The 19,800-nt window shown below is 45.7% G+C and overlaps 9 protein-coding genes and 6 non-coding genes across 15 annotated transcripts; 7 read left to right on the forward strand and 8 right to left on the reverse strand.

Annotated features, from left to right (window-relative positions):
• Positions 1 to 232: 232 nt before the first annotated feature.
• On the reverse strand, positions 233 to 1,378 carry LALA0_S10e02564g (LALA0S10e02564g1_1; the record flags this gene model as incomplete). The annotated part of the gene is made up of 1 exon (XM_022775458.1): positions 233 to 1,378. One exon carries the CDS (start codon positions 1,376 to 1,378, stop codon positions 233 to 235), a length of 1,146 nt encoding a protein of 381 aa, XP_022630323.1.
• Positions 1,379 to 1,581: 203 nt separating this feature from the next.
• Positions 1,582 to 2,850, reverse strand: LALA0_S10e02586g (LALA0S10e02586g1_1; the record flags this gene model as incomplete). Its single annotated transcript, XM_022775459.1, has 1 exon — positions 1,582 to 2,850. One exon carries the CDS (start codon positions 2,848 to 2,850, stop codon positions 1,582 to 1,584), a length of 1,269 nt encoding a protein of 422 aa, XP_022630324.1.
• Positions 2,851 to 3,032: 182 nt separating this feature from the next.
• On the reverse strand, positions 3,033 to 3,104 carry LALA0_S10e02608r. Its single transcript has one exon. It is a non-coding gene; the product is annotated as a tRNA-Met (tRNA).
• A 1,294-nt stretch (positions 3,105 to 4,398) lies between these two features.
• On the forward strand, positions 4,399 to 5,967 carry ACH1 (LALA0S10e02630g1_1; the record flags this gene model as incomplete). Its single annotated transcript, XM_022775460.1, has 1 exon — positions 4,399 to 5,967. One exon carries the CDS (start codon positions 4,399 to 4,401, stop codon positions 5,965 to 5,967), a length of 1,569 nt encoding a protein of 522 aa, XP_022630325.1.
• Positions 5,968 to 6,098: 131 nt separating this feature from the next.
• Positions 6,099 to 6,172, reverse strand: LALA0_S10e02652r. The gene has a single exon. It is a non-coding gene; the product is annotated as a tRNA-Ile (tRNA).
• Positions 6,173 to 6,485: 313 nt separating this feature from the next.
• LALA0_S10e02674g (LALA0S10e02674g1_1) lies at positions 6,486 to 7,019 on the forward strand (the record flags this gene model as incomplete). Its single annotated transcript, XM_022775461.1, has 1 exon — positions 6,486 to 7,019. The coding sequence occupies one exon, from the start codon at positions 6,486 to 6,488 to the stop codon at positions 7,017 to 7,019; it is 534 nt and encodes a 177-aa protein (XP_022630326.1).
• A 144-nt stretch (positions 7,020 to 7,163) lies between these two features.
• LALA0_S10e02696r lies at positions 7,164 to 7,236 on the forward strand. The gene has a single exon. It is a non-coding gene; the product is annotated as a tRNA-Lys (tRNA).
• A 201-nt stretch (positions 7,237 to 7,437) lies between these two features.
• On the forward strand, positions 7,438 to 7,546 carry LALA0_S10e02718r. The gene is made up of 2 exons: positions 7,438 to 7,474; positions 7,510 to 7,546. It is a non-coding gene; the product is annotated as a tRNA-Pro (tRNA).
• Positions 7,547 to 7,690: 144 nt separating this feature from the next.
• Positions 7,691 to 7,762, reverse strand: LALA0_S10e02740r. Its single transcript has one exon. It is a non-coding gene; the product is annotated as a tRNA-His (tRNA).
• Positions 7,763 to 8,510: 748 nt separating this feature from the next.
• LALA0_S10e02762r lies at positions 8,511 to 8,622 on the forward strand. The gene is made up of 2 exons: positions 8,511 to 8,547; positions 8,586 to 8,622. It is a non-coding gene; the product is annotated as a tRNA-Pro (tRNA).
• Positions 8,623 to 8,908: 286 nt separating this feature from the next.
• On the reverse strand, positions 8,909 to 10,834 carry LALA0_S10e02784g (LALA0S10e02784g1_1; the record flags this gene model as incomplete). Its single annotated transcript, XM_022775462.1, has 1 exon — positions 8,909 to 10,834. The coding sequence occupies one exon, from the start codon at positions 10,832 to 10,834 to the stop codon at positions 8,909 to 8,911; it is 1,926 nt and encodes a 641-aa protein (XP_022630327.1).
• Positions 10,835 to 11,659: 825 nt separating this feature from the next.
• Positions 11,660 to 12,463, reverse strand: POM33 (LALA0S10e02806g1_1; the record flags this gene model as incomplete). Its single annotated transcript, XM_022775463.1, has 1 exon — positions 11,660 to 12,463. The coding sequence occupies one exon, from the start codon at positions 12,461 to 12,463 to the stop codon at positions 11,660 to 11,662; it is 804 nt and encodes a 267-aa protein (XP_022630328.1).
• A 197-nt stretch (positions 12,464 to 12,660) lies between these two features.
• LALA0_S10e02828g (LALA0S10e02828g1_1) lies at positions 12,661 to 13,737 on the reverse strand (the record flags this gene model as incomplete). Its single annotated transcript, XM_022775464.1, has 1 exon — positions 12,661 to 13,737. One exon carries the CDS (start codon positions 13,735 to 13,737, stop codon positions 12,661 to 12,663), a length of 1,077 nt encoding a protein of 358 aa, XP_022630329.1.
• A 268-nt stretch (positions 13,738 to 14,005) lies between these two features.
• Positions 14,006 to 15,586, forward strand: CDC3 (LALA0S10e02850g1_1; the record flags this gene model as incomplete). Its single annotated transcript, XM_022775465.1, has 1 exon — positions 14,006 to 15,586. One exon carries the CDS (start codon positions 14,006 to 14,008, stop codon positions 15,584 to 15,586), a length of 1,581 nt encoding a protein of 526 aa, XP_022630330.1.
• A 304-nt stretch (positions 15,587 to 15,890) lies between these two features.
• On the forward strand, positions 15,891 to 19,559 carry LALA0_S10e02872g (LALA0S10e02872g1_1; the record flags this gene model as incomplete). The annotated part of the gene is made up of 1 exon (XM_022775467.1): positions 15,891 to 19,559. The coding sequence occupies one exon, from the start codon at positions 15,891 to 15,893 to the stop codon at positions 19,557 to 19,559; it is 3,669 nt and encodes a 1,222-aa protein (XP_022630331.1).
• Positions 19,560 to 19,800: the final 241 nt, after the last annotated feature.

Raw genomic sequence — 19,800 nt, forward strand, 5'->3', positions numbered from 1 at the left:
AAATATAATAGAAAAATGAAGCCATGTATCGCACCAGCACCGCGAGGCTATACTTTTATGGGGATCCAGGACAATGAAAGCACTCGTGGGTAACCGCGTTCACCAACGTCGATGCTGTAGCTTCTATTTGTAACGATTCTAGAATAAAAAAACTTTTTACAGAGGGCTGAGCATCCCCTTACATACTTTTGCTTGTCTGCAGTTCCTTAGCTGTAGCGGGTCTGAATGTCATTCATCCTACGGGGTACAATCCGGTCCCACCATTAACTAGCACATCCTCTATGTTACGCAATGTCACAGCTGTTTGTGTTGTAATCAGCTCTGAAATGGCACTACCAATGTGTGGAAGTAAAGTTACGTCCCAGCGGTTGAAAAAGCCAGAAGCTACCCTTTGCCCTTCATTTTTGTAGACGTCAAGCCCAGCGCTTCCCACTTTTCCAGATTCTAGACCGCTCAATAAAGCATCTTCGTCGATACACGAACCGCGACCAACGTTCACTATTCTCACGCCATCTTTGCATAGTTTTAATGTTTCGTGATTCACCAAGTTATCTGTTGAAGCGTCACCTGGAAGTGCCAGTACAATGACATCTACAGCCTGCCATGTTTTCGGATCCTTCAAAGACTCACAATACTCCGCAGGATATCCCAAAATCTCACGAGAAACACGACCAGAACGCTTGTAATACCGAATATTCATATCTAATCCGCCGTACAGTTTTTTTCCAATGGTCTGACCAATGTATCCGAATCCCAGGATCAGTGCAGTCTTCCCTGCAGGAGAATTGACACTTTTCCCCGCAATCGTAAACTTTGCCGATCCCCCTTTTTCGCTGTTCAGAGGTTCAGGAAACGAGTACGACGCTTTTCCATTAGCACATGGTGCTTGTGATTCACAGGTGTCATGTTTGCTGCCTCCAATGTATTTGAAGCATTGTGAACATTGGCCCTGATGCACAAACCGGAAACAGTGTTCGAAGAAAGAAGTCATTCTGAAACAACTCAATGTTAAATGTAGAGCAATTTCAGCAACGCTATTGGCGGCATTAGGCCCAATGTTACAGACTGTGATACTTTTCTCGTTTTTAAGTCTCGAAACGTCCAAAAAGTCCGTTCCTACCCATGGTACAACGATCAACTTTAAAGTCTTGGGGAAGTCATCGAAAAAAGAAGTAGGACTATCCCAATAAGCACCAAATTCGTCTGTAACCCACAAGCACGCGAAGTCGGAGTTCCTCAGAAATTCTTTAAAATCATCCTTTGTAGTCAACTTGTACTCCACAAAATCGATGCAAGTCTTTAGCCGAGCCCAATCTTCAAGCTCTCTCGCAAGATCTATGAACGATTTGTATGGTATCAAAACTTTGGGTTTTGTCATGTTCCAGCTTATTGGAGGAGATCGAAGCACCACGAATAAGATTTGCAGTGTAATCACCGAGGTTAAATGTCCTGGTATTAGATTTAATGTCAAACAGTTACCCAAAAACTTTAAAATATGAGGAATAGTTAGAAGAACTCAAACAAAGGCTCGAGTTGAAGTCTTGAAGAGGAGCTCCTACACCTATATAAAGATTATGCAAATTAGGCAGTATAAGACAATTCTTTCTTAGCGTTTCCCCACAGCTTGGCAAAACCTGTGAGACCCGACACTAGAGATAATGCAGCGTAGGTGCCAGGCGGCGTCTTGAGGTTGAAGACGTCTGTTGTATCCGCAAGAAAATCAAATGTAAGCCTGACAAGATCTAGAATGATGGTTTTACGTTGCCGTTCCAACTCTTGAATCCGTTCAAGTGTGGGTGCGTTACCGGTACTCGAGGCGTGCAAGTCTTGCAGCAGCTGTTGTTTTATAGGCGAAGCGGCTCTGTCGTGCAGTCTGGTGGAAAGCTCGAGGGCGCGTTCTTTGACTTGGATCTGAATCTCGAGCTCGAGCTGCGTGCGGTTCAGATCTCGAAGCGAGACCCAATTTTTCTTGAGTCCCAGCATGATATCGTAGTACCACGATAAAGCCTCGTGTTTGGACACCCACCGAAAGAACGCTGCATGGTTCCAAACCTTAAATTTGTGAAGCAATGCCAGTTCGTCCATGATACCGTAGTATAAATCAAGGAAATCGGTAAGCGAGCTTTCGTTAACCCAAACTTTGTTGATGACGGCCACGGCTATACTACTAGTTGATCTTCTGGACTGTGACAAGCTCAGTTCCTTGGCGGTTGTGATTTGTTGCACGGTAGAGCCGATCTTTTGGCCCATAGACGCAACCCGGAAAGGTGTGCCACCAAATCTCAGAATTTGGCGAAAGAGACTAAGACTTGTACTTATGAGCGAAGCACGGGACTCGAAGTTCTGCAGACATGCGACCGTGAGGATCTTGACTATTGTGATCGGGTGTTTGGGTGCCAGACGCAAGTTCAGCTGCGAAAGCACTTTCGAATAGTGTCGGAGCACTTGCGGGTCCCATGTGGTGATAATGGTGCGACTCCGGCCCACAAACAGGGTCAGCAGATCCAGCACGTATTTCAAAATCTTGGCTAGTTTATCTTTGCCACTCAGAGTATCGAAAATCGCCTTTAGAATATCGATATTTTTCAACACCACAGCTGCATCTCGACTCTTGGAATCCGGCAACGTCACATCTATGGGTTGTTGCAACGGCTGTTTCCCATTACTATTGACGATTTGCACAGTACCGAAACGTTCGTTATCAGTATCGTTGTCGGTATCGTGTTCACCATCGCTGTAGGAACTTGTACCTTTTTCTCGAAGTGTGATGGGCAAGTTATCCTGTAACATCTTAAACTCGTCTACCAGTCCTTGAGACGTGTAAAACCCAGAGAATCCCGACGAGTCCATGTATTAATAATGTTACGAGGGTGAAAGGACGTGTGTATTCTTTTATTCTAAAAGCTCAGGCCCGTGAACGGGGTTTTGTTGGCTCATCGTGGATGCTTAAACTTTCCCGATGGAAAAGTCAATACAGATGAGAAGGATCCTGAAATTGATCAATTAGAGAGGGGAGCCAAAAAAAAAAATACTAGCGCCGCTCGGTTTCGATCCGAGGACATCAGGGTTATGAGCCCTGCGCGCTTCCACTGCGCCACGGCGCTGATAAAAGTCAATGAAGAGGAGGGGTGGTAAAAACTGTGTAAGGTGGTAAACAGGGGCATGTGACAAGGCGTGTCAAGACGTTCACGGGTAGAAAAACGAGTCGCGGAAATACGATCGTCACGTTGGGCAATTGTGGGAATAGTCAGAGGCAGAACCACTGTCACTCTTGGGATCCGAACAATCCCTCCACAGAAGTCTCATTCCCAGGTTGACGCGTTTGAACATTATCAACATCTTACCGTGTGTGTTATATCACTATGTACGTACTAAACATCATAGTGTCTTATTATTGAAGTTGTTTTCCCACCGGTACGGTTAACGAATCCCGACTCAACAGGGAGTAAGTCAATAATGACTATACTATGATGATACTCGCAAGCAATCGTGTGAGGATGACAAGGTACCCGGCGTTCACCTTGTTAGGGTGTTTCATTTTGATAACGACATTCAACAGTGTAAAGCACTTGGAGTACTATTAAATACCTGTACACTCAAAGGAAGGAGGCCATAAGCTGTCTTTATGTTACCGCCGAGGTTGAACACCTCTACTCGTCTCTGTCTCTGTGTCTGGTCTACTTTTTGTCTATGTAGCTTGACACACTTCAGTTCACGCACGGCGTCCTTAAGGATCTCGGCGTTAACCTCACCTTACACCCACACACCCTTCCACGTAAACTCCGTGCCTCCTCCCCTTTATCCGCGCTTTTTTTTCTCCGGTCTCGTGATACCTTTAGTCCCATCCACAGCCAATGGCAACGGCTCAAAATGACCGATCTCGGACTTCCTCTTTGTGGTCACACAAAATGGCCTGTCCAGCAGATGGTCACGCTGGTCGTACGGCCCAACGACCGGTATAACATCTCTCAGGTATATATATAGGACGACACTAGAACTATTGGAGACTAAAAGTGGGGAAAAACAAGGATTTAGGGGCGCCCATATATCCGCATCAGAAGCGAAAAAAAGAGAGAGGCAACCACAAGCGAACAATTAAACGCGCTTGGTTACTTTACTCCATACTTTACTCAAGTTATTCATTGCTTCTCTTCTAGTTTCCGTTTTTGGATCTGGGATCTGGAAATCACATAGTACTCGTAGAGGTACTCGCGAAGTTTGTTGTGTTCGTAGAAAGTGCTCCTTGTGTGTGTTTTTGTGTGTTTTTGTGTTATCGGCGGCTAAAAACTCGTAAATGGACATTTGGACAAAGACCAAACCAAATTAAACCAAACTAGACCCCGAGATAATACTTAGGCCAATTGCACGTCATACCGCTTAATAGCATCTCCAACAACCATGTCGTCCCTACTCAAACAACGCGTGCGGTTCGCACCGTATTTGGACCGCGTCAAGTCCGCAACAGAACTCATACCACTATTCCGATCCGGCCAAAGTCTGGGCTGGTCCGGCTTCACCGGCGTTGGGGCACCCAAAGTGGTGCCCCAAGCACTCGCAGACCACGTCGAACGCAACCAGCTGCAGGGCAAGCTGCGGTTCGACCTGTTTGTGGGTGCCAGTGCAGGGCCTGAAGAGTCCCGCTGGGCAGAACTCGACATGATCGCCCGTCGGTCGCCTCACCAGGTCGGAAAACCCATCGCTTCCGCCATCAACCAGGGCCGCATCCAATTTTTCGACAAACACTTGTCGATGTTCCCTCAGGATCTCACCTACGGCTTTTACTCCCGCAACAAGCCAATCGGGTCGCCCATTTTGGACTACGCCATCATTGAGGCCACTGCCATCAAGGAGGACGGCTCTATCGTCCCAGGACCATCCGTGGGTGCTTCTCCGGAGTTCGTCTCGGTCGCCGATAAAGTCATTGTCGAAGTCAACACTGCAACCCACTCGTTTGAAGGCATCCACGACATCGATATGCCCATCAACCCTCCGCATAGACCACCTTACCCATATCTCTCAGTAGATCACCGGTGCGGTGTCGATTCCATCCCAGTCGATCCTTCTAAAGTGGTGGCCATCGTAGAATCCACTCAACATGACAAAGTGCCATTAAACCACCCGGCTGATGAAGCCTCTAGAGCCATTGCATCGCATTTGATCGAATTTTTGGAACACGAAGTCGCGGTTGGCCGTTTGCCCAAAAATTTGCATCCTTTGCAATCTGGTATTGGTAATATCGCCAATGCGGTTATTGAGGGACTGTCGTCTGCATCTTTCCACAATTTGACGGTCTGGACAGAGGTTCTCCAAGACTCGTTTTTGGACCTTTTCGAAAATGGATCCTTGGAGTATGCCACTGCAACCAGTATTCGTCTCACTGAGCCAGGTTTTGAGAGATTTTTCAATAATTGGGACGAGTTTTCACAAAAACTATGTCTCAGATCTCAAGTCGTTTCCAACAACCCAGAGATGATTCGTCGACTCGGTGTCATTGCCATGAATACCCCCGTGGAGGTGGACATCTACGCGCATGCAAATTCGACCAATGTTTCTGGGTCACGCATGTTGAACGGTTTAGGCGGTTCTGCAGATTTCCTCAGAAACGCAAAGCTTTCGATAATGCATACCCCATCTGCCAGACCATCCAAGACCGACCCTACAGGGATTTCTACCATTGTGCCCATGGTGTCTCATGTTGATCAGACGGAGCACGACTTGGATGTGGTAGTCACAGATCAAGGTTTGGCTGATCTCAGAGGTTTGTCGCCAACAGAAAGGGCTCGCGAAATAATACAACACTGTGCTCACCCAGAATACAAACCTATTCTGATAGATTATTTGGAAAGGTCCGAATTTTATGCTCGCAAGAATAAATGCATGCACGAGCCTCACATGTTGAAGAACGCCCATAAATTCCATATAAATCTAGCCGAGAAGGGTACGATGAAAGTTGAGTCTTGGGACTAATTGAAGTGATCCCGCATCACTACATTACGTACGTAACGAATGTCACGATATTTATTCACCTTTACGCTTTGAAATTTTACTACGTCTAGTAACCCACTTTACTAGCGTGGTTATGTAAAATTGTAAAAAAATGGTCTCTAGCGGGATCGAACCGCTGATCCCCGCGTTATTAGCACGGTGCCTTAACCAACTGGGCCAAGAGACCTGTTATAGTATTCCCAGGAAAGATGGAGCTATTCATACTGTAAACGCCAGCACGCTTGCTTGGCTTCACTTTGAAAAACTTGGCTCTCACTTTTATCGCATCTCCTTGAAAATGATCACTGTTCTATGAAATCTAGTCATATGCCGTCAATTTGTGCCCTTTAGTACAGCTTGCCATTACCAATATCTCGAAGCACTCTCGAGGTCATATGACCTCAACTCAATAGGACTATATATATAGCTATATAATATGCATATAGCAGTGGCACTATTGCAGGATGAACTCACCGACTTCACTAGACTCAACGCGCAAGATGACATACCCGCAAGTGGCAGCTTTCGACTTGGACTACACAGTCTGGCCATGTTTTTGTGATACACATTTGAGTCCACCATTTAAGCCTTTAGCCAGCAAAAACGGCGAAGTTCGCACACTCATCGATTCTTGCGGCTATGAGGTATCATTCTATAAAGATGTTCCACGTATTTTGGCCGATTTGAAAAGCCACGATGTCAAGATAGTCTCAGCCTCGAGAACATGGGCCCCAGAGATCGCTCGCGATCTTCTGAAGGGCTTCAAAGTGGAATACGAAGGTCAGATCGTACCGTTAATCACTTTGTTCGACTCCTTACAATGGGGTGAGAAGAGTAAGGTTATACACATCCGCGACGGAATCAAAGACATTTTTGGCAAAAAGGCAGATATAAGAGACTACACAGCATGTCTTTTCGATGACGAAACGAGAAATCGAGACGTGGAAAAATACGGCGTGAAATACGTATACGTACGTGATCCTGAAACCGGCACTACATGGGAACTGTATCAGAAGTATCTCAACAGTATCTAATTTGACACTTATACATATTCACAACAGTTTCAATGTTTTCCTGCTTTGACCCGGTTGAATATTAGCGAGTACTGTTAGTTGATTGTATCATGTGGTCTTTTCAGTGGTACTATACGTTCCAATTCTTTTTTAATCGATATATAAGCCTTGTTGGCGCAATCGGTAGCGCGTATGACTCTTAATCATAAGGTTAGGGGTTCGAGCCCCCTACAGGGCTTATTTTTTGCTTGCTTTGAAAGCACCAAGTTGTTATCTTCACAAGCTGCGCTGAGCTTTGCAACTAGTATTTTAAGAGGTCGGTCCAGACACCCGTTACTGGCCTAAAATGTTCATCGCCGGGGCTCTGTTGCAACCACAGCATTCAGATGCCTCCCGAAAACGATATACCTCAGACTGGTTGGCGTCAGAGATTAAATTAGGGCGTGTGGTCTAGTGGTATGATTCTCGCTTTGGGCGAAATTGGGGGTACACCTTGATTAACAACGCATGCATGTGAGAGGCCCTGGGTTCAATTCCCAGCTCGCCCCTTTTATTTTTGTAGTACAAACGAAACACAGTTTTCGAGCTCGAACAGATGCACAACCAGCGCTAAAATCAGTCGCAACGTAGACTACTTATTTTTATGTTCGTTCCGCACAGTATATTTTGACTTCCATGCTTGCAAAAAAGTATGCCACTTCCTAGAATCGAACCAGGGTTTCATCGGCCACAACGATGTGTACTAACCACTATACTAAAGTGGCAAATGGTATTCTTTATAAGGAGCATCCGTTGGTCTGATCCCTGCTTCCCTAACATGTGCATCTTGGGAGAATTACGATTTCCTCGCCCAGCTTAACCGGGAAGCCAAGTTGCCAGTATTCAGAGTTTTATTTAGGGTCCCTTAGTTTACTTCGGCTCATGTTTGGCGTGGCAGTTTAACTAGTCATCTCTCCTGTAGGCTAGCAGTACAGTGCAGCAATCATATTTGACTATATAGTGTATTTGTATTCGAAGTAAACAGGCGGCACGCAGATAAGTTGCGCGATTCCCTGAGCGTATGAGTAGATACCACTCGATTTGAAGCTCGAATTTTTTTGAGAACGACGTTTCCCTTTTCCGAACTCCGTAAATTCAATTGGTAACGGTGACAACCATAGATTACTGATTTGTGGTTTAATACAGCTATCATTCAGACCACAAGATTTTTCTCGATTGCACGTAGTGTGGAGAGGACCAATTCATTACCTGTCAGTCAAATCATCGATCGCTCAGAGAGGCTGGCCTTCTGGTGAGCTATCCCATCATAACTAGACTCTATCCTGAAAAACAAGTCACCTTGAGTGATGCTTCAGTTAAAGCAAAGACTAATGTACAATTTCATATATTGTGGGCGCTCCTTCTTTGATACTTCTCCTGAGTGACAGTCCATCAGTTTTCACTTAAAACACTCGAGGCGTGATTGTGCTCCTCTGGTGGATTCAATCTTAGCGAATTGAAAATCATCAATACGGGCGTGTGGTCTAGTGGTATGATTCTCGCTTTGGGCGAAGTTCGAGTTTAACTTGAACTACTATAACCACAAGCATGCGAGAGGCCCTGGGTTCAATTCCCAGCTCGCCCCATTTTTTGAAAGTTGAAAAGTCAAGAATCGTCGAGCTCTGGCAAGTGATCAATGAATCAGAAATTTACCCTCAGGCTCAAAGCAACTAAGAGACATCATTCATTTTTTAACGGTTGTTGATTGTTTTTCTCAGCTGTAGCTTACAGTCCCAAGATTCAACATCAGGTCTAGGATAAATTACCTCCTAAACCTTAAGATACGAATTTCAGCAAAATTTATCGCTTATATATATATTACTATACAGAACGTCATTAGATGGTTGGGCTTCTCATTGAAAACATTGAACTTAGTCAACTTCTTCAACAGTTGGACCGTCGGCTTCTGGAGCTGGAGCAGATCCACCTGGGAAACCGCCTGGAGCAGCACCGGCACCTGGGGCACCGCCTTGCTGGTACAACTTGGTCATGATAGGGTTAGAGACTTCTTGCAATTCCTTCAATTGGTCGTTGTATTCGTCAGCGGTAGCAGTAGTGTTGCTGTCCAACCAAGAGATGACTTCTTCGCACTTCTTGTTCAAAGTTTCCTTGTCGGCTTCTTCAAGCTTGTCACCAGCTTCGGAGATGCTGTTCTTCAAAGAGAAAGCCATGGATTCCAGTTGGTTCTTAGCACCAATTCTGGCAGCTTCCTTCTCATCTTCTTCCTTGAACTTTTCAGCCTCGGAAACCATTCTCTCAATGTCTTCCTTAGACAATCTACCCTTGTCGTTGTTGATGGTAATCTTTTCAGACTTACCAGTACCCTTTTCGACAGCAGAGACATTCAAGATACCGTTAGCATCGACATCAAAAGTGACTTCGATTTGTGGAACACCTCTTGGGGCTGGTGGAATACCGCTCAAGTCGAACTTACCCAACAAGTTGTTGTCCTTCGTCTTGGCTCTTTCACCTTCAAAGACCTGAATCAACACACCTGGCTGGTTGTCAGCGTAAGTGGAGAAAGTCTCAGACTTCTTGGTTGGGATGGTGGAGTTTCTTGGGATCAATTTGGTCATGACACCACCAGCGGTCTCAATACCCAAGGACAATGGGGCAACATCCAACAACAATAGGTCTTGAGTCTTGGAAGATTGGTCACCAGTCAAGATGGCGGCTTGGACGGCGGCACCGTAAGCAACGGCCTCATCTGGGTTGATGGATCTGTTTGGTTCTTTACCGTTGAAGTAGTCAGAGACCAACTTCTGGACCTTTGGAATTCTGGTGGAACCACCGACCAAAACGATTTCGTGGACTTGAGATTTGTCCAACTTGGCGTCTCTCAACACCTTCTCGACAGGGTCGATAGTGGATCTGAACAAGTCAGCACACAATTCTTCGAATCTGGCTCTGGTGATGGATGTGTACATGTCAATACCTTCAAACAAAGAGTCGATTTCGATCGAGGTTTGAGCAGAAGATGACAAAGTTCTCTTGGCTCTTTCGCAAGCAGTTCTTAGTCTTCTCAAGGCTCTTTGGTTAGAGGTCAAGTCCTTCTTGTTCTTACGCTTGAATTCTTGAACAAAGTGGTTAACCAATCTGTTGTCGAAATCTTCACCACCCAAGTGAGTGTCACCAGCGGTGGCCTTGACTTCAAAGATACCGTCTTCGATGGACAATAGGGAGACATCGAAAGTACCACCACCAAGATCGAAGATCAAAACGTTCTTTTCACCCTCGTCCTTCTTGTCCAAACCGTAGGCAATAGCGGCGGCGGTTGGTTCGTTAATGATACGTAGAACGTTCAAACCGGCAATGGTACCGGCGTCCTTGGTAGCCTGTCTCTGGGAGTCGTTGAAGTAGGCTGGCACGGTCACGACGGCGTCGTTGACCTTGCAGCCCAAGTAGCTCTCGGAGGTTTCCTTCATCTTGGTCAAGATCATCGAAGAGATTTCTTCTGGGGTGAAAACCTTGGTTTCGCCCTTGAACTCGACCTGGATCTGGGGCTTTCCACCAACGTCCACAACCTTGAAAGGGAAGTGCTTGGCGTCACCCTGGACCTCAGCGTCGGAGAAGTTTCTACCGATCAAACGCTTGGCGTCGAAAACGGTGTTGGCTGGGTTCATGGCAGCCTGGTTCTTAGCGGCGTCACCGATCAATCTTTCGGAGTCAGTGAAGGCCACGAAAGATGGGGTGGTTCTGTTACCTTGGTCGTTAGCCAAGATTTCCACACGGTCGTTAGAAAAGTGGGCGACACACGAGTAAGTGGTACCCAAATCAATACCAACAGCTTTAGACATTGTGTTGTGATATGTGTTGTGATGTGTTTTCTATAACGGCTAGTTTACTGATGCGGCTCGATTGAAGTGATTGAGTGAAACTTTAAGTTCGAATTCAATAACTTATGGTATCAATGAGCTATTCCAATAATGCTTTCCTGGAGAATTAAAAAATAAGTTAGAATAAGTTATCTAGAGTGAGAGATTACAAGTCAATTGGTCCAAATCATTCTCTTTATATAGTTACTCGAGCTGACTTTTTCCCTGATCTCTATAATAGGCGTTTAGCCGTATTTCTAAGGTTCTGGGAATTTCTCGAACGTTCCACGAGGTAGTAAGATTCGAGAAATCGATGGATCTTGCTGGAAGAATTTAAAAAAATATAATGACGTAAGTCACGTGAGGTATTTTGCGGAGCCGTGGGTAGTGATGGTGGGCTGTTTTTTTCATTTCTCTGTAAGTGTAGGATTTCATGTGTGTAGGAGTTTGGGTGAAGTGAGTAGGATAACGGTGGATGTGAGGAGCTCAGCTGGGTGGCGGGAAAGGCTTGCTCTTCTTGAAATATTTTGGTGGTGAAAAATTGGATCGATGTTGGGTCGTTATGTACGTAGTGGCACGTGACTACTGCTACTACGACTACCACGACTATCAGTGCCAGAATCAGATTTCACACCACTACGTTGACCGTAATTATGTCTCCGTCTCCCTCTCTCTCTCTCTCTCTCTCTCTCTCTCTCTCTCTCTCTCTCTCTCTCTTTCTCTCTAATAATCATTTTCTGACAATCGTGTACAAGATATACAGTAAGCTAGACTAACATTCGGGCCCCTTAGATACGCCCAAAATCACTACATGGACTTGGCAGGGGTACCTGAAAGATTGTAGTTTCGTAGTTGGCGCACGTTGTTCTTGAAATGCACATACGCGTTCTTCACAGCCACGGGCACGCTAGGGTGGCTCAACAACCCGTCCAGACGCACCTCCCATCTCTTGACGCCGCTGCGAGTGTAAGGCGACGTCTCGTACCGGATCTTGATGAACAGGCAGTACACGACAGCCACAATCCACGATCTGGGGTACCACAACAGTGCACGCACCAACACAATTGCAACACACACCAGCTCGCTGAAACTCGACCACACCATCGAGCGATCGTTGTTTTGGCGGATAAAATTGTCAATCAAAACTGTCAGTCTGGAGTCAGGTCCAATTTCGAAAACCTGTGGCAGAAGCACAGACTTCAAGTACGTGAGGAAATGGAAAAACGAGAAAACCACATACGGGATCATCGTCACGGAAAGTCTGGGTGTCAAAAACCACATCACAGCAATTGCCACGTATAACGAGTTGTCGTCGCGCAGCAAAAGCTGTGTAATAGTAGGGGCTGGTCCTGAGCCACTAGTAGTTTGGGCCCGATGCTTGAAATGCTGTTGGTACACAATGATGCCGAACGACTCAATAACCCCCAAATAAAGCACTCGGTAAAGTGTGTTGTGTAGGCTGGAAGCTCCACCCCGGAAAGTCAGCAAATACAGTAGAGCGCATGTTAAGACAACAAGATGACCACCAAACCACGCAAACTGCGAAGTTTGAGCAAGGCTGATAAGCTTGGAAATCTGAAAATGCCGTGGAATGCCTTGGGTAGCTGCCATTGATGCGGAATAGACACTAGAGTTACTGAACAAGTGTTGCAAAATATCGGTAGAATTGTTCGCCCTTTTCCTATAAGGATTATTATATCAAAAATTTGACATTATTAGTACCGTTGCCAAAATTCCATCCGTGTGGAATGATTTGAAGAGTAGAGTTCACGTTCGCCAGAATTCTAACGATATTCACCTTGATGTCTCTATTTCTTCTGTTTTTTAAGCTTCGGATCTTGTTCCACACTCGGTTGCGGCTTGGGTTTCCGTTTTTTCACCATTGAGGTCAGATCGTTTATGGAGGCAGGTTTGTTTAGACTGAGGTCACCACCACCCATGAGTGCCTCTTTGATTTGGGCCACACTTGCCTTGTTTAGGACGTCTAGCGCTTGTTGTGAGGTCTTGAGCTCTTTGAGTTTCAGTTTCAACTCCTCCAGCAGCCCTTGATCGTCCTTTTCTGCTTTTCCGGCTTTGATTCGCGCTTCTAGCAACTGTATGGCTTTTTCCAGCTGTTCCTGAGCTTCCACGCTTTGCGATGGGTCAAGCTCCAGCGCCAAAAACAACTTGTAGTGAGATTCGATGACCAACCGGTTTGTCGGGTCCTCGGCACCGTACGCTTGGTTACGAAGCTCCAGACACCTTGTGAGATCCTGTGTGGCCTGGCCGAAGTTTTCCGTCTCCAAAGAGATCTCCCCGAGAATGCTGTAGGTCTCAGAAAGTTTCTCCAATACTTCCTGGTCTTGCGACTGCGTTTTCTCGTAGATTGAGCGCGCCAATTCTAGCACTTCCCATGCGTTCTCGAAATCTGAACTCTGGACTTCGTCATTTGGCTCATCCTGCTGTTGTTGTTGTTGTTGTTCTTCTTCTTCTTCTTCTTCTTCTTCTTCTTCTTCTTCTTCTTCTTTATTGTGTTCCTCCTTCTGCTCCTTTTCACCGTTATCATCCCCCCGTACGTCTTCTTCTTCTTCCTCTGCTACTGTTTCATCGAACTGGTACAAATGTCCACTTGCCTCGTTTTTTTCTTCCCCATCGGATCCAGCGTCATCGCCTTCGATTCCCTCTTGTTCTTCTCCATCACCACCAAACACTTCTGATTGGCTCAGCGCCAGCTGGTACAGCGATTTTCCGTACAGATACAAATAATCTGCATTGTTCTCGCCCGTCAACGCGTCATGTATCGCATTGACCTCCGAATATAAATTTGTCGATGTTTCGTAGTCTTTAGCAGCATAGAATTTCGCCGCTTCGGCCAAAAGGCTCCTAATTTCTTCCTTACCCGACATTTTCGCCAACAGCAATTAGAACGATTCGTAACGACGTTAACGGCGTTCTTCTCGTCTTGACTTATAGAGAGATCTCTAGCTCATCTCATCTATACTGTTCTTTATACAATATATACAGACCACTACTATTAATTTTTAGAAAACTGACGCGAGATGTTTCGTTCGTAGCGACGTTTTGGAAAATGGGGCCAATTTTGAAATTCTCGAAGAGATCAACACGAATCTACACTCTTTTGTAAAGAACATCAAGAGCCAACAAGTGCGCGAAATGCAAGCAGAAACGTCGGTAGAAGACTTTAGAAGTACGTCCTTGGCAGGCACCACAAGTGGGGTGGCCAATGGTGGCGTAAAATTGGAAAATTCGCCTACAATTGAGGAAACACACGCTATTCCAGATGCATCAGAAGGCAAACCCACGGCAGAATTAGAGACCGAAGTTGAATCGGAACAGGATGCCAACCAGCAACAGACAGGCCAGCAGCTACCGCAACAAACGGGGATCAAGGTTTTGCATCACAGGGTGAGCGGATACGTCGGCTTTGCGAATTTGCCCAAACAATGGCATAGAAAATCGATCAGACGCGGGTTCAGTCTGAACTTGCTGTGTGTGGGTCAAAAGGGGTTGGGAAAATCGACTTTGATCAACACTCTTTTCAACAAGCCCCTTTACGACCTTTCAGCAGCCGCTACAGCGGATCTGGCTGCTTTGAAGCTCGGAAACGCAGGCGACCGCATGGCCGGTGCAGATATCGATCCTAGCCAGCAACCACGGGAGGAGCTTGGCACGCAGCAGCAGCAGCAGCAGGAGGCGGGCCAGGCCCGCGACCCTACAAAAGTGGAGGTGAAGATCGAGACTCACACCACCACAATCGAGGAAAATGGTGTCGCATTGACCCTCAATGTGATCGATGCTCCTGGTTTTGGTGACGGTATCAACAATGCAGATGCGTGGGTACCAATTGTGCGCGAAATTGACCACCGTTTCGATCAATATTTGGATGCCGAAAACCGAGTTGACCGCAACTCCATCGAAGACAACCGAGTTCACGCGTGTCTGTATTTCATAGAGCCCACAAACCATTCTCTTAAAGCCCTGGATCTCGAGTTTTGCAAAGCTGTTCACCAGAAATGTAACCTCATCCCAGTGATCGCCAAGTCGGACATCCTCACAGATGAAGAGATCGAAGAATTCAAAGCTACCATCCGTGGCCAGCTTGAAAACGAAGGAATCGAATTGTTTGAGCCTCCTCAATACGTGCTTGACGACAAAGAGACGGCTGCACGCTCATTGCAGCTCCATTCCCAGATGCCATACGCCATTGTTGGTTCGACGACTCAAGTTTCCACTGCAGACGGCAGGCAAGTAAGGGGCCGTGCTTACCCTTGGGGTGTCATTGAGGTGGACAATGCAGCACATTCTGACTTTGTGCATCTGCGTGATCTACTCATCAAAGTCTATCTAATGGAATTGCGTCGAAAGACCGAGAATGTGCTGTACGAGAGATACCGGTCCGAAAAATTAGGTTTCTTAAACATCAAGCAAGACAATTCGGTGTTCAAAGAATACGACCCTGAGCTCAAGCAAAAGGAAGAGAAGCAGCTGCACGAAGCCAAGCTGGCAAAGCTAGAGGCCGAAATGAAGGCTGTGTTCCAACAGAAGGTTAATGAAAAGGAGAAAAAGCTGCAAAAATCAGAGGCCGAACTTTTCAACAGACATAAGGAGATGAAAGACAAGCTCACCAAGCAGCTCAAGGCTTTAGAAGATAAGAAACACCAATTGGAAATGTCCTTAGTCAATCAATCTGCCAACTCACCTGCGCAAACCAAAAAGAAAGGCTTTCTCCGCTAAGAAACGAACTACTCAAAATAATGCTACTACGTAAGGCCCTCCATTTAGTTTTGTGTAGAGACCAACAATTTTTAGTCAGTACATTTTCTCAACTTGAGTCTCTGCCTGTTTTCTCATCTCATCCTCGTCAGTTCATGTGATGTGACAGCGTATTCTTAATTTATCTTTTTTCCCTCTGGGGAAACCAACCATAAAGATCACTTTGGGAAACTAAAGCCAGCAGAAATGTCGCAGATCCTATATTTTAAAGCGCCAGAGATAATCTAGCACTACCAGATTATTCACAAGTCTGACGAAAGATGTCATGGAGCTAACTATCTATTTGAATAACCTGCACTGCCATAGCTGCGAGCAGCTAATCCGCCAAGTTGTGTCTCGTCGTTTTGACTGGGACGGTGTATCCGTTGATAGTCCTGGAAACCGAAATGGCAATCCAAAGGGCCTAGATATCAATCCTTTCAAACCTAAAAAGCTGGGTGTGGTACGGTCTCTCTCGTTTGATATGAAAAGTGGACTTGTATCCTTAAGTTTGAGCGAAAAGGGTGCCAAGAAGGACCCAGAAAGAAACGTTGAATCTTCTTTTGTATCTGAAGTCCCCAACGTAATCAAAAAAGATATCGAACATGCTGGTTTCGACGTACGTGAAATCCGGGTCGAGTCGAACGATACGGTAGTGGATAATTTTCACCGTGTTGAGTCACGGTCGCTGCACCAGGGGGGTTATTTGTCGAAACTAGGCAGTTTTCGGCTCACCAAGTTTAAGAGACGAAGAAAACATGCTAGATACTGTAAAGAGTGCTATACCGCGGGAAAGAAGCCCAACGATGAGCAATACGAACTAGACGACAAGACGAACAGCAAAGTTGGTGCGCAATACAAAGCAATTTTCGCCATCGGTGGCATGACTTGTTCAAACTGCGCTGGAATTGTGAAGTCGGCTATCACGAAAGTTCTGAACACGCAAGACTTTGAAGCTAAGGTAGCGATCAATACGGTCCACAATACTGCCACTGTCATCACTAAAAGCAAACAGCTCGTCCAAGTGGTTATTGATAGTGTTGATGAGGCCGGTTATACTGCTCAGCTACTAGAAATACTGCCTCTCACTAGTGAGCGCCGTTTCAAGCTTTCTGCAGCCATTGATGGTATCACTTGCGCTGCATGTGCATCAGCCATCACATGCACTGCCGAGCAGTTACCTTACGTGGAAGAGGTAGCGGTGAATGTTCTTTCGAAATCTGCTACCTTCATTTTGAGCTCAGTCGAAAATAACGTGTTGCGAGAACTTCAGGAAACCATTGAAGATTCTGGTTTCGGCTTTCAGCCACTTGGCAAACCAGAGAGCGTGGATCATGCTTCTGCTAGAAAATTGACCAGAATTCTAAGTTTACGAGTCGACGGAATGTTTTGCCCGCAGTGCCCAGCAAATGTCAATGATTTACTATCCCATTTTGAAAGCGCGGATCTTGTTATAGAAAAGCCCTTGTCCCTAGAATCTCCTACCGTGAAATTCAGTTACACACCGAATGTTGAGAAAGGCGTCACCGTAAGAAGCATTATAGAGAGAATATTGGAAAAGCTATCCAGTGGCAATGATTCAAACATAAAGGTATCTATTGTCAAAGAGAGGACTTTCGAGGAGCAATTGAGTGAAATGGCGATACGCGACACGTACAAGATAGCTGTCAGATTACTTGCCGCTTTTATTTTCGCCATACCCACCTTTATCTTTGGAGTATTAGGACCATCGCTCCTTCCGAAAGACAGTATGTTTAGAATGTGGGTGGAAGAGTCCATGTGGGCCGGTAATACATCGAGAATGACGTGGGTGCTGTTTTTTTTGAGCACACCTGTCTATTTTTTCGTCGACGACGTGTTCCATAGGAAGGCTATTTTAGAGGTAAGAGCGCTTTGGAAACATAAGGAGGATTGGAAAAGACGAGTGTTCAAGTTTGGAAGCATGAATCTCCTCGTGTCATTGGGAACTAGTGTTGCTTATTTTGCCAGTATTGCCATGCTTGCGCTTTCTTCGACAAATGCAAAAAAAAAAGGCAGCGCGGGCTACACCACGACTTATTTTGATGCGGTAGTCTTCCTAACATTTTTTCTTCTTGTGGGCAGACTCCTCGAAACGTACTCGAAAAATAGGACGGCTCAAGCTGTGAATGATCTTAATTTGCTGAAGCAAAATGATGCGACCTTAGTCGATCATCTAAAAGACGGAAGGTTTGTCAATGATAGAACAGCTAACATTCAGTACCTCGAAATCGGAGACTACATCAGAGTGGCTTCAGGTGAATCACCACCGATGGACTGCATCGTTGCTCAAGGAACGACAAGCTTTGATGAAAGCGCTCTCACTGGTGAATCAATACCAATAGAGCATAAAATGGGTGAGCAGATATTTGCTGGAACTGTCAATGTTGGGGCCCAAGCAATCATCGGCAGAATTTGTGCCTTAGACGGAGAGTCTCTGCTTAACCAAATTGTAAGTTCAGTACGCGACGGACAGTTGAAAAAAGCGCCGGTTGAAAAACTCGCAGATTCTTTAACGGCTTTCTTTGTTCCGGTGATCGTGTCCATTGCTATCATCACATGGATTATATGGATTTCTCTGGGCTTCAGTGGCCAACTACCTCAAAGCTACCTGGATATTGACGTCGGTGGTTGGACAGTATGGTCCCTAGAGTTCGCGATATCTGTTTTTGTCATTGCTTGCCCGTGTGGAATTGGATTAGCAGCTCCTACAGCCTTATTTGTGGGTGGTGGGCTTGCTGCCAAACATGGTATCTTGGCAAGAGGTGGTGGGGCTGCTTTCCAGGAAGGCTCCCGAGTTTCTGTGGTATGTTTCGATAAGACGGGAACTCTGACTATTGGAGGCGCACCAAAAGTGACAAACTACTCTTTTCATAGCAATCCGTCCATGAAAAGAATAGCTGTTCAAGCTGCAAGAGATTTAGAGCTTGTCTCAAAGCATCCTATTGCAATGGGCGTTAAAAGCTTCCTTGACCAAGAGTTCGAGGCCCTTATGGGACACGAACTGATCTCTTCGGTGGAGGAAATTGCGGGTAAAGGGCTCAAGGGAGACTTCATTAATGGGACGGATGCTATATCGAGTATGAAACAGTCGGTATTACCAGAAAGTGCAATTCTAGGGAACGAAATTTTTATGGCCGAGAACAACTGCCATTTGAGTTCTTCTCAGGTGAAGATGCTGGCTGATTGGAAATCTGCGGGGAAAAGTGTTATTATTTTGGCCATAAAATCGAACACTTTTTTTAAAAGCAGTGCTTTCTTTCCCGTAATGCTTTTAGCTGTGAGAGACCAGATTAGACCGGAAGCCAAGGGAGTGATCAAAGAATTGCGAAAGGAGGGAATCGAGTGTTGGATGATTTCTGGGGACAACAAAATGACGGCGTCCGCCATTGCCAAGGAATTAGGGATTGATAATGTTGTAGCTGAAGTTCTTCCCGAAGCAAAAGCAGAGAAGGTTACATGGATCAAGAAGACCTATCTCGTACGTAAAAAGTCACCTGTAGTGGCATTTGTTGGAGATGGGATCAATGACGGTCCTGCATTAGCTGCAGCCGATGTTGGTGTTGCATTAGCTAGCGGCAGTGACCTTGCCATGAGCGCTTGCGACTTTGCGTTACTTTCAGGAACGCACACCTTGTGTTCGCTCTTGACGTTGCTACATTTATCTCGTAAAGTGTTTCAAAGGGTCCGGTTCAACTTTGCATGGGCTTTAATATACAACATGATCGGGATTCCTATTGCAGCAGGCGTCATATATCCTTACAACAATACCAGACTGTCGCCCGTATGGGCGAGTGCGGCGATGGCTGCATCTTCCGTTAGTGTCGTAATGAGCAGCTTGGCATTGCGCATGTACAGGCCACCGTCGGTCTCGAAAGATGAAAATCAGAAATTGGTATTTGATCGTTTCGTTCCGGTCGCACACAAGTTCACGTAGAGACAGTGAGAACCCACGGGCGTTGTCTTCTCAATAATAACAATATTTAATGTTTTGTTTTTATTCCATCACATTGCGTGTTCTAGACGTTGGTTAAATGCACAGAGCTTCTTGACCTAAACTCAAATCAAACAAGTCGAGAAAGTTGGATTAGCGTATAGAGAAAATGAATAGGTGAAGAACTTGACTATCCTGACTATCGAATGTAATACCGGTTTTCCCAGTAGGAGCTACAGCTATG

This window comes from Lachancea lanzarotensis, scaffold LALA0S10 (assembly GCF_000938715.1).
Source record: "Lachancea lanzarotensis genome assembly LALA0, scaffold LALA0S10, whole genome shotgun sequence".
NCBI lineage: Eukaryota > Fungi > Ascomycota > Saccharomycetes > Saccharomycetales > Saccharomycetaceae > Lachancea > Lachancea lanzarotensis.